The following is a 12,711-nucleotide window of genomic DNA, read 5'->3' as shown; positions in this document are numbered from 1 at the left end:
AGGCAAAAGGATGAGGGGAAAGAAAACCAACGAACTACTCCCAGGAATTGACGCTTCTGTCAATGACCCGGAAGAAACTAACGCAGCCTTTCCGCCCCGGCTCTGGGTCAGCCCACGTGACTCTTCTGGGAGGTCAAAGAGCATCGCTCTGCCCTCCCTGCTGTTAAGGCAAGCCACTCCACGCGGCGCAGCCTCACCCCTCCGGCTCCGCGCAGCCTCTTTCTCAAACCCGGAGAACAAGTCCCGCTTTCTTCGAAATGAGAATTCCCCCATTGGCCCGAATGTGTAGTCCATCAAATCAAAGGGGCGGGGAACCTTTGTTCCTATTGGTTCTTCTTTTCCGCAATCCCCGCCTCCTGCTGAGCGAGCTCAGCCTCTCCTGGAGCTCAGAGCGCCTCCCACCCTGCCGGGCGGCCTGTGATTGGTGGAAGTGAGGCAAGGCTGGGCTCCGTCTCTCCCCCCGCCCGCTAGCAGGCTGGAGCCGGGGTCAGCTTTGGCACCTTCCTCGAGTCAGTGGCCAACTCCTGGCTCAGTGGGGATTGTGCTCGTCCCCTCGGTTCCCCTCCAGTCTTCCTCCCGCTACCGGAACGAGCCTCGCGCTTGGCAGGCTGAGGAGGAGCAAAGAAAGCAGGATTAAAGAGAAGGAAGACCTGGCTGGGTCTGGGTGGTGTCTGCAGTGCCAGAAAGGGAGCCGGTGGCGGCGGCGGCTGCGACCACGGCCGCGCGGGACGTGAGGCCCGAGAGCAACCGACGGGCAGCGGCGGCCGCTCCAGCGCCCCGCACCGGGGCCGTTAGTCAGCAGAACGCGAGCTCTTGTGGAGGAGCAGGGCCGGCGCGAGGCGAGACTCGGGAGCGCGAGCGGGGCCCCTGGGGCGCCGCCGTCCTTCTTCGCCCCGGCGCCGGGGGCTGCAGCCCTGGTCCCCGCTCCTCTGTCGGGCCAGTCTGCAGGCCGAGAGAGTCGGACGGCGCCCGGAGCGCGGATCTCGCCTTGTGGAGGACAGCGCGTCGGCTGCGGTTCTCTCTCGACCTCTTCTGCCCGGCGCTTCGGCCCGGGCCGCTCAGGTGCAGGTGCGTGCGGCCTCGGGGTTTGGGGACGCCGCAGCCCGGCTCGGGGAGGGGGCGCTAGGCCGGGAGCCGCAGCGCGGGAGGGACGAGCCCGGGCCGGCGGGGGGAGGGGAGCGGGAAGCGTCTTTGTTGTTGGCGACCGGGATCCCTCTCGGCACAGGGGAAAGGCGGGGAAGCCACTCCTGATCGGGTCTGTGTTTTTGAGAGGATTCTCTGATGGTTGCGTGAAGGGGAGCGGTAGGACAGTCCCTGCGGTCCGTGGAGCGGCCGGAGTCAGGGGGTGGGGGAGGGAGGACCGACCGACACTCTAAGAAGGTCTTTGGTCCTCCTCGCTGAAGAGAAGGGTTCCATTTCATTTCCTTTGCTTTTCTCTCAGTGGATGAAAAGATGGGGTCAGGTTCCCATTCCCCTCACTGGCGCACTGAGAGATTCGCGGGTGCCTAAAAGCTTTCTCCTGAATGCCCTTATATCTCTGTCGGGCGCGATTTTAGATTGAATCTGCACGGGGCTTGGCGATTTGTGTATTCCGGTGGGGCTGTCGTAGGGTTCTTTTTCTTTAGATGGTTGGGCTTTAATCTTATTTGTTTTCGAACTCTAAGGTAGGCTTATCAGGAATCGTTTTTGAATTGGAAAATTTAAAGGTTTTGTTTGGGATTTTTGTTAACCCCGAAACAAAGTTATGTCAAATTAGATTGTACTGTGTGGGGGCTCTCGTAAAGGAAAGAGTGTATTTAACCTGGGGTTTTTGTTTAAAAAAAAAAAAAAGTTCAGATCTTTGATCTTTGGTGAGATTTCTGCCAATGCCCGAAGAGAATTTTTTGTAAATGATGCTTTAAGTCAGTGTGAAGTAGATTTGGTAAGCAAAAGGATGAATAACGGAATACAGAGGGTGACCTTTAAATTTCGCTGTTTATGAAATGTGTTCCTGTTTAATACTTTTTGTGATATATGATGCTTGATCTATAGATGATTCATTTGGAATTTTTTTATGCCTCTAATAAATCTTTGGAGATCTTGTGCCAACATATGAAACTATAATACCTAATGAGTCGGAGTAGAAAGCCAGATACATGTTGTAATAACGTTAATCTGTTTAGATTAACAGGGAAATTTACATTAAAATGAACTTTTTTCCGTAAAGAGTTTCTCTACATATGTTTATAGCATGAATTTCAGTTGGGTGACATCTAATGATAGCCAGTATTTTGAAAATTGTCATGATTGCTAGTATTCTAATTTGAGACTGCCCAACTTGTTGGTAAGTTTTTATTTGGAGAATAGGGGTCGTGTTACTTAAGGAACAGCAGAGGTAAAAATCTCTGTTGTGCAGTAATTGTCATATCATTTGAAATCCAGAAGGAAATGAATGGCACCTTCACCTATATTTTGACCTCTCTTTTCTCCTACTCTAGTGTTAATAAGGTTAATTGGCAAGGACAGGATTAGATTTTTAGCAGGCTAGGCAGTTTTAATTTTGTCCCTTAGTGTGCAGTATTCTAGTTGATGAGTAGCTTGTTTCCTTGAGTATCTTTGCCCATTTTGAAATGTTTATGAAATGACTGCTGACAAAGAATTTTCTGTTTCCTGGGACAAACAAAATCACCAAAAAACATCATGAAAAAATAATGTTTTTAGTAGCTTAATGAACACAGAAGAATTAAGCAATTAGTGTCTGTTCCAAGTTTGACACTGAATTGGTCTACAACTCCAGGCACGCTATCCCACATCTGAGTCAGTTTTCTCCATCTGTAATATAGGGCTGATAAAATGTGCCACCTGCTCACTTTATAAAAAGGGGAGTGAGAACCATATAAGCAACAGTTACTCTGGTTATGTGACATTGATATAAGTTAAATGAGAATACTTTTTAATGCAGTGCTCTTACTTTGTTTTGATATTATGAATTTCAATCCTTTGATGAACAGTTAGCATAAAGATAAGGAGAATGACTCTCCCTATGCCATCATTTAAGAATTAAAATTTCTTCCGTATTAAGATTGGTGTTAAGATCTTTAGAAGCAGTGATGACAAGAAAATAGAGTATATTTTATTGGTTGGTTTATTTACTGGTAGATTTTACCTCTGATTTATCCAAAGTTTTGCTCTTAATTCTGAAAATTCCCCCTACCCTTCCTACTCTTTAAAATTTCTCACACACATTGCCCCATTTGCCTGTCGAATCCAGCCTTGTGAGTTGGAGAGAGGGAAGGTAAGTTTGTGGCCTTTTTTTTTTTTTTTTTTTTTGAGACGGAGTTTTGCTCTTGTTGCCCAGGCTGGCGTGCAATGGCGCGATCTCGGCTCACTGCAACCTCTGCTTCCCGGGTTCAAGTGATTCTTCTGCCTCAGCCTCCTGAGTAGCTGGGATTACAGGCACCCGCCACCACGCCCGGCTAATTTTTTGTATTTTTAGTAGAGATGGGGTTTCACCACGTTGGCCATGCTGGTCTTCAACTGCTGACCTCAGGTGATCCACCTGCCTTGGCCTCCCAAAGTGCTAGGATTACAGGTGTGAGCCACTTCACCGTTTGTGGAATTTTTACAGATGAAATAAATAAAGCCCAGATAAGTTAATTATTTCAGTTGCCTAAAGCTAAGCAATTAGTAAGAAGTAGAATTGAGGCTTGAACCTGGGTCTTCTCTAGTCCTGAATCCTTTGCTTTGGAGCAGTGTTTTCCAAACACCTGTTCATGCCCAAGAGTTTTGTCCAAGTGAAGTGAGAACTAACATAGCAATATAAATGTTGGTGCCATACAATATAATGAATATCCATGTACCCATCACCCAGTTAAACAAACAAAACTACCAATTAAAACGAAGTGTCCGGCCAGGCTCGGTGGCTCACGCCTGTAATCCCAGCACTTTGGGAGGCCGAGGCAGGCGGATCACCTGGGGTCGGGAGTTAGAGACCAGCCTGACCAACATGGAGAAACCCCATCTCTACTAAAAATACAAAATTAGCCGGGTGTGGTGGTGCTTGCCTGTAATCCCAGCCACTCGGGAGGCTGAGGCAGGAGAATCGCTTGAACCCAGGAGGCAGAGGTTGTGGTGAGCCAAGATAGCACCATTGCACTCCAGCGTGGGCAGCAAGAGCAAAACTCTGTCTCAGAAAAACAAAAACAAAAAATGAGGTTTCCTTAGTATGTTAATACCTCTCTTAAATGCTGTTCCCTTTTCCCCCCGATATCTAACCAGTGACCCAAAGTTGACATGCATCCTTCCTATATCCACGTGTTGATACTTAACTACATACCTTTATCCTATGAACATTATATATATAGTTTTATTTTGATTGTCTTAAGACTATTTAAATACAGATATCTTTATTTAGCTTGCTTTCTTCACACAACTTGGCCAAGATTTATCTATGTTTATTTAGGTAGCTCTAGTTTATTTACTTTTACTGTTAAGTGGTATGTGCTCTGTTATATAACTATGTCAGGTTTCTGTTGATGGTCATTTTTGTTGTTTCCATTTGTTTGCTATTAAACAGTACTATAAGGAATATTCCTGTATATGTTAGGTATCTGTTGTGTAAGACTTCTAGAGCATTGGTTCTTGACCCTACCTACATCCCATGTTCATAGAAAATATTTTACAGTACTTTAAAGAAAGCATTGGCCTTAATAAAATAAGAAAAAATTGTAATAAAGTAATATGTGTTTCACTTTGTAAATACTCGAGCTCAAGACTACATTCAAGATTAGCCACCAAGTGTAATGGTCGACCAGCAACATCAGAATCCCTTGGGAGCTTGTTGGAAATGCAGAGCATCAGACTTTAACCTACTGATGCAGATGCTGTTTTTTTTGTTTGTTTGTTTGTTTGTTTGTTTTTTAATAATGTAAAAGACAGGATCTCTGGAGCCATACAACTCACTGTAACCTCAAACTCCTGGGCTCAAGGGATCCTCCCACTTCAGCCTCCTGAGCATCTGGGACTACAGGTATGCACCATCACGCCTGGCTAATTTTTAGATTTTTTACAGAGACAGGGTCTTGCTATCTTGCCCAGGCTGATCTTGAACTCCTGGCCTCAAGTGATCCTCCCTCCTCAGTATCCCAAAGCACTGGGACATTGGGATTACAGACATGAGCCACTGTGCCCGGCCAGATGCTGTATTTTATCAAGATTCCCAGGTGATGCATATACGCATTGAAATATAAGAAGCACTGCTAAAAGAAATAGTAGTAATTAGACGCTTTGTACCAATGGATGGTGTCTCCATCAATACAACAGCTACAGATTAAAACAGGTATGTTAGCCATTCAATTACCAATGCTGGGCCTGTCATTGGTGGAAAAGTGGAAAATGATTTTCTGAAATAACAAACTATCCTCAGAAAAGTTTAAACAGAAATAAAAGTGCAATCTTACCTCTTTACACAATGATTGCATTCATAACAAATCATCTATGTTAAAACTATACAAATAAACTTGGTATTAAATCCTGTTTAGAATTATCTGACATTAGTGGGTTTTTTTTCCTCTTTCTGTTCCCCTCTATGAATGTCCAGCAGAATATTCAAGTCATGAGGCATGGAGCAGCACTATTTATTTATTTACTTACTTACTTATTTATTTATTTTTTGAGACAGATTCTCACTCTGTTGCCCAGGCTGGAGTGTAGTAGCATGATCACTGCCCACTGAACCCTCGACCCCCCCCAAGCTCAAACAATCCTCCCACCTGGGCTTCCCGAGTGGCTGGGACTACAGGCATGCACCACCACACCCAGCTAATTTTTGTATTTTTTTTGTAGAGACAAGGGTTTCACCATGTTGGCCAGGCTGGTCTTGAACTCCTGAGCTCAAGTGATCTGCCTACTATGGCGCCGCACCCCGCCTGCCCCCTCCAAAAGTGCTGGGATTACAGGTGTGAGCCACTGCGCCCAATCTGAGCAGCACTTTCTTTATGCAAGAAAAGTGCCTGGCATTCCTGGCCTCTATTTAGTAGTGCCCCTCATTCATTATAGTAGCCAAAAGCTGTCATTGAGAAAGATTGCCCTGGTTTATAAATCTGGTAGTAGGTTGCTAGATCACAGCGTATGAATTTCTTCAACTTTATTAAATAACTGTCAGTTTTCTGTACAAAGTACACCTTCCAGTCCATAATGCATGAGAGAGGGTCTGCTTGTCTGCATTTCAGATATTTTAGAAGGTAGAAAAATATTAGTAGTAATATTTTATTAATTTTTGCCATTCTGAGGAGTATGAAATGGTACCTCATTGTAGTTTTTATTTGCATCTTGTTTTAATGTATTCTTTGTAATAATACTTGGTAGGCATTAAAAATATCTTCCAGCCTGGGCAACATGATGAAACCCCGTCTCTACTAAAAATACCAAAACTTAGCCGGGTGTAGTGGTGGGCGCCTGTAATCCCAGCTACTCAGGAGGCTGAGACAGGAGAATCGCTTGAACCTGGGAGGCAGAGGTTGCAGTGAGCCGAGATCGCGCCACCACACTCCAGCCTGGGGGACACAACGAGACTCCGTCTCAAAAAAAAAAACAAAAAACTTCTTCCACTCTTTAGCATGCATTTTCACTTTAAATATGTTGTCTTTTAATGACTAGAAGTTTTTAAATTTTAATATCAAATGTATCATTCTTTTGGAGAAAGCCTTCTCTATACTGGGGTTATAAAAATTCTTTCAGAGCATCTTTTAAGAGTTCACATTTAGATCTTAAATTTTTGTTGAACTGTTTGTATATAATGAGGTGCTCATGGATCTAAATTTACTTAAAAATGACTGCCCTTTATTGTGAAATTAGGTAATTTTTTATGTTAAGATGTTCTGATGAAATTACAGTGATAGTAATTGTTTTTAGTTCTTAATATCCCTTTGTGTCAAAATTAAAATTTGACACCTCTTTCATTCCAACTTTTCTCTTTTTTACTTTACCTGTTTTTTGAAATCCCTAAGGTTTAGGAACTACTACTTTAGTGTACTCTGATTCTTATGTTTCATCTGTGTCTCACGTTTACCCACTACAGCATCATCAAATGTGAGTAGACACTCTTAAATACTAATCATTGATCCTCATCTGCATCTTCCACATTTTGGAGTTTGCTTGACATGTCTTTTCACCACTTTTTATTATGGCTAGGATTTTAAAAATGATACTGATGACCCTAATTTTTTTTTAACAGAATAGAATTTCAGGCTAAATTTAAATGTTACTTGAATATAAATTTTTCTCAGCTATAGGGTCAAACTTCTTTGTTTTCCTAGTAATTAAAAGTGAGAATGATTAAACAAGTTCTTGCATACAGCTAAAGCTGAAAAACGGGAAAGGAAAATTGGGCCAGTGTCCACTGGGTACCAGTCACTATTCTGGGAATGGGAGGGTGGGGATGACGTCTATGAGCAAAACAAGCAAAGCTCCCTAACTTCCTGGAGCTTATCACCTACCAGAGGCCCACTGATAATATGCACAACAAATAATATATTAGAAAGTGATAACTGCTTTGGAATAAAAGAAAACATAGGGGTAAGGTGGACCAAAGGAGTTAGTTGAACCTGTTAAATAGGGAAGAAGAGAATGGGCAGAGATGTGCAGTCAGTGAGAGTATTAGCAATTCAGATATTAGCAAAATACTGGAAGAGTGGATAGAATATGGTCTTTAAGTGAAACCTGTGTTCCTGGCTCTCTCCACCTTTAAGTTGTGTGAACTTGACAAGCTAATTAACTTAACCTGAATTCTTGATTTCTTCATGATAACCTGGGAAAAGTATTATTAAGATTAAAAGATATAACAAGTGAAAGTGCCTACTTCCCGCCCCCCACTTGTTCTCATAGCACTCTGTACTTTATTTTCATAGCATTTATTACGGTCTATAATTATCTGTGTCATTATTTGATAAATATTTATCTCACTCATTCTAAAACATTGATGGAAAGAACCAGTCAGTGCAGTAAATCTATTTTGTTAACATACAGTCATTTGTAGACAAACCCTAAACCTTTTTCATGTAAAAATCATCTCATGCAGATTTATTGAGAAAGTGTTTTGTACTTATAAAATGTCTTTATGCTAGAGCTTCAGATTATATTACAGGTATTAGCCCATTAATTACCACATGTCATCTTTGTGATGAAGGCAATGGATATGTATCATCTTGCAGTTGAAGGAACTGAGGTTGCTAATTGCATAGAGACAGAAAATCAGAGAATTTGGATCAAATCTGATTACATTTGATTATATTTTCCTTTCTTTTCTTCAATAGTGTTAACATGGACTCTCTTTAAAGTATAAAAGCAAAAATACGTAGATTGTTGGAAAATCACTAGCAAACAAGCAATTAATATTTTAGTTATGACTTTACTTTTCAGTTTTTTCCTCATGAGAAGCTTCTTATAGTGTCTGAGGCGATGTTAGAATTCTATGCATGTAGCAAACACATGTACCCCATAAATAGGTAAAATATTATCTATCAGTGAAAAAAAAAAGGATGGCAATAGTTAGAGGCCTTTACACTTAAAAATACTTTATACAGATAAATACTTTTTAAAATTATGGCTTATCAGAGTATTTAAGATTTATGTTGAGGATGTAGTCACATTAAAAGGGTAGGATTTAGAAAATGCATAGCACATGCCTAATGTAGATCAGAGTGAAGAAAGGGGGTTGAAACAACTTCATTTACTTGGTGCAGCCAAGTCTCCATTCCAATCACAAGAAACTTGAAGTAAAGCAAGTGCCTCCAGGAACAAAAAAGACATTATCAATCATGTCAAACTTGTTTGGCTTCTGAATTTAGATGTTTTTTTAAGTTTGTTTTGAAAATTAAAATCAATGGAAATAATTCGTATAATAAACTTTTCCCAAAAATGTCATCTGCAGATTGTGACCTAGATATTTTGTTTCTGATTACTGTCCTGCTTAGTGTGCTGATAATTTTTCACTCTAGCTCTGTGGACCCAACCCCTAAAAGTAATGATTATTCTCTGCATATCAGTTATTAGCAAAGAAAATGTCATTTAGTAACTTGTGTTGGCAAGCCTACATCTGAAACACTACAAGTTACATTTTCTTCCGAGCTTTTTAACAGACCTCATTGTCACTTTTATTAATCAAATAGTTAGGGGCTGATCACAGTTCCTTTACAACTAATTGATAACAACCTGCTACAGACTTCTTTGTTCCTTCTCCAGTTCCACTGCTTCATTTGACTAGCCTGAAAAAAATAAAAAAACTAAAAGGGTGGGGGTGGGGTGGAAGGTGGGGGTAATGAGATAATAGCCAGAAGCAGGACTTTACATATATAAAGGGCGTTCTGATACAAACCCCTAGGGTAATGGCTTTCCATTTTTCATTAGATTCTATAAAAAATACATTTTGCTTCATAACCTAATTCATACATATGCACCCAAAAACCAAAATAAGTCTCACTAAAGAGATTATCTAAATTAATCAGCATGGGCACGGGTCAGGGGAGACTGTTTTTGCCCCCTACGGAAGGAAGTACAGCTTAAACAGAGGCTTAAAAACTAGTAAAAGTTTCATTTATTTGAAGGGGGAGTGATGAGTTGGGGAGATTTTATCAACAAAAAAGGAACTATATGTGGTAAGGCACAGAAGCAGAAAAGAACCTCTCTTAGCGAGGAACAGCCTGTTAAATTAAATAAATGAATAGGACAGTGCTCAGAAATAAGGCTAGAGACCAAGGAGGTTAGGGGGAATCATGTATAGCATGCCAGAGAATTTAGACTTATTTAAGAGGGCTTGAAAGGCCCATTGGAACATTTTAAACGGGAAAGTGACATCACCTGGTGGCAGTGTAGAGCATGGATTAGGGGGGTATGAAATAGATATTAGTGAGTGATTTTATAACATTCATTGAAAAGTGGTTGAGCTAAAAATGTGGCTAAGAGGTTTGGAGAGAGGTCCATAGGAAGTAGACCTTGATTAAATGAGAGGAATGAAGAGGGGGATGGGGAAAGAGTGAAATGCAGATGGAGATATTTCAGAGTCTAGAGTTTAAGGGGAGAGACCTGAAATCTTAGAGATTTAGATTTTTAGATCTAGGTAACATTGTAGTATAAAGGGTAGTTAAAGCATTAGGTTTGGGTGAGATAAAAAGAGGAAGACAAAAGACCAATCTATAAAAATAAATAAATAGGTTAAAAAAGAGTTTGAAGAAACCATCAGAGAAACCAAGATTGAAGGTTAATTTCAAGAAGGAAGGAAAGGACAACGATGTTAAATGCTATAAAGTGATCCTGTATAAGTTGAAGATTGAAAAACACCTGTTATACTTCGAAATTGTTAAGAGGTTGTCAGTGATCCTACAAGTTGATGATAGATGTTATATTACAATTCATTTTGGGCCTGACAGGGAATATTGGTAAGTGAGAAGTAAAGAGGTTTGATTCTGAAAAAAGAAAACAAACAAACAAACAAAAAAAAAACAACTCAGGTACAGTAGGTAGAATCTAGATACAGATACATGCAAAAAAAAAAAATTTATTTATTTATTTATTTATTTTGAGACAAAGTCTCGCTCTGTCTTCCAAGCTGGAGTGCAGTGGCACGATCTCGGCTCACTGCAAGCTCCGCCTCCCGGGTTCAGGCCATTCTCTTGTCTCAGCCTCCTGAGTAGCTGGGACTACAGGCACCCGCTACCATGCCCGGCTAATTTTTTGTATTTTTTTTTTTAGGAGAGACGGGGTTTCACGGTGTTAGCCAGGATGGTCTCGATCTCCTGACCTTGTGATCCACCCACCTCGGCCTCCCAAAGTGCTGGGATTACAGGCGTGAGCCACTGCACCCAGCCCATGCAAAAATTTTTTAGGCAAGTGCATGAACTCTGATGTGGAAACAGCTTCATGCTTTCAAGATACTGAAAGATGGTGAGTGAGAGAGGCTGCAACTATAGTGATGAGGGGGGGATAGTATCAAGATATGGTTGGAGGAGTAAGCAAAAGCCACTTGACACAAGGCCTTTAAGGACCTGTGGAGAAGTTTGACTTTTTTTTTTTTTTTTTTTTTGAGATGGAGTCTCACTCTGTCGCCCAGACCGGAGTGCAGTGGCATGATCTTGGCTCACTGCAACCTCAGCCTCATGAATTCAAGCGATTCTACCACCTCGGCCTCCCGAGTAATCCTGGGATTACAGGCACACGCCATCATGCCTGGCTAATTTTTGTATTTTTAGTAGAGACGGGGTTGCACGCTATTGGCCAGGCTGGTCTCGAACTCCTGTCCGCCTCAGCCTCCCAAAGTGCTGGGATTACAGGCACGAGCCACCATCCCCGAACCTTGATTTTTTTACAAGTAGAGAGAGAAGCCATCAAGGAGTTTTTAAGCGGGAAATCACCTTGTAGGCCATCTAGAAAAGAAACTGTAGATTAGGAGAACATATGAATGGAAGAAATTCACATTTACTCAAATATTTTTCTTTGTGTTTACTCGCACATTTTGAGTTGTTCTTTCTGTTTTCTTATTCTATATAACCCTAGTTAGTCCTTTCATTTCCTCATAGTGAGAAACTAGTACAAAAAGGATAGAAAAGGCAATCTTAATAAATTCAGAGAATTGCATTTGTTCTTATTTACAATTAAAGGTGACATAAATTGACTTTTCAATTGAACTGTCTTTTTTGGGGTTTAGACTTTTAAGATATTAAAGTCAATGAAAATTTCCTGCCTATCTGATACTCTTCTGGCTTGTTTTTAGTAAGGCTCCTAAAGAATTTACTTTTCTTTTAGAAATGTCATTTAGAGGCTTTTAAAATATTCTCAGTATTTTTAATGGAATGTAGAATTAGTGTTTTTGTTTTTTTTTTTCCTGTAAGAACAAGGCAGGAAGAGAGCCATATTTAGCTGCATAAAGATAATGTTAACATAGGATATGATGTCCCCGAAATAGGCAGTTTACAGAGAAGAGGGAGGATTTAGTATAATTTTGCCAGAGAAGCTCTATGTCTCATAGTGCATTATTTTCACATTAAAATTGAGGCAGTAGGGGGCATAGAGCTCATTTAAATAGAATTATAGCCAGAACCTTCATTTTCCAACTCTTGGGCTAGTGCTCCTTCCACAATTCCTATATTTCCTACAGGTCCAAGTAATGTTGTCGAAGATATATTTAATTCATCTAATAACAGGGTCCGTGGGATCCCTGCCTAAAAGGGTATTCAAGACCATTTAGTAACCTGATGTGCAACATTTGTAAGGGTGAGCAAACCACCCGTCTTATATGCCTGCTTTCTTCCTTATCACAAAGAAGTATTTACACCAAAGATACCCTAGACATATAGACTACCAAATAAAAACTACAGGCTCAGCCTATGAGATTCATCTCAAATAAAGGATTTGCCTCAATGTTTTTACAAACCTCTTCTGCTTTCCTCCATCCCACTCTTCCCCAGTTGCATTACTTGGCGTACAGCTTTGGAAACATTGTTCTGTCAGCTTTGGCTAAAATACTTTTCACACCTACCCTAGGACATTTCTTTGAAAGAAAAAACAAAAACAGTATTTGCTTGTATTGTTGCTACTCAGCTCTCTTTTTTTTTTTCCCTGAGAGTCTTGCTCTGTCGCCCAGGTTGGAGTGCAGTGGCACAATCTCGGCTCACTGTAGCCTCTGCCTACCAGGTTCAAGCTATTCTCATGTCTCAGCCTCTTGAGTAGCTGGGATTTACA

The 12,711-nt window shown here is 41.1% G+C and overlaps 1 protein-coding gene across 4 annotated transcripts in view; it reads left to right on the top strand.

The window, feature by feature from the left end:
• Positions 1–936: 936 nt before the first annotated feature.
• Positions 937–12,711, top strand: part of ABHD17B (abhydrolase domain containing 17B, depalmitoylase) — a 45,611-nt gene continuing 33,836 nt past the window's right edge. Inside the window, exons 1-2 of one of the 4 annotated variants that reach the window (XM_034967564.3) lie at positions 937–1,068; positions 10,726–10,917. In XM_034967564.3, coding sequence (XP_034823455.1) covers positions 10,915–10,917 — 3 coding nt within the window. In that variant the 5' untranslated portion in view covers positions 937–1,068; positions 10,726–10,914. Of the gene's footprint in view, positions 1,069–4,913; positions 5,009–5,050; positions 5,318–10,725; positions 10,918–12,711 lie in introns of all 4 variants that reach the window. The other 3 variants (XM_055091896.2, XM_034967565.3, XM_008952964.5) reach the window with 3 other exon arrangements.

This window comes from Pan paniscus, chromosome 11 (genome assembly GCF_029289425.2).
Source record: "Pan paniscus chromosome 11, NHGRI_mPanPan1-v2.0_pri, whole genome shotgun sequence".
Lineage (NCBI taxonomy): Eukaryota > Metazoa > Chordata > Mammalia > Primates > Hominidae > Pan > Pan paniscus.
The sequence above is the reverse complement of the archived record's forward strand: the minus strand, read 5'-3'. Positions and strand labels throughout refer to the sequence as shown.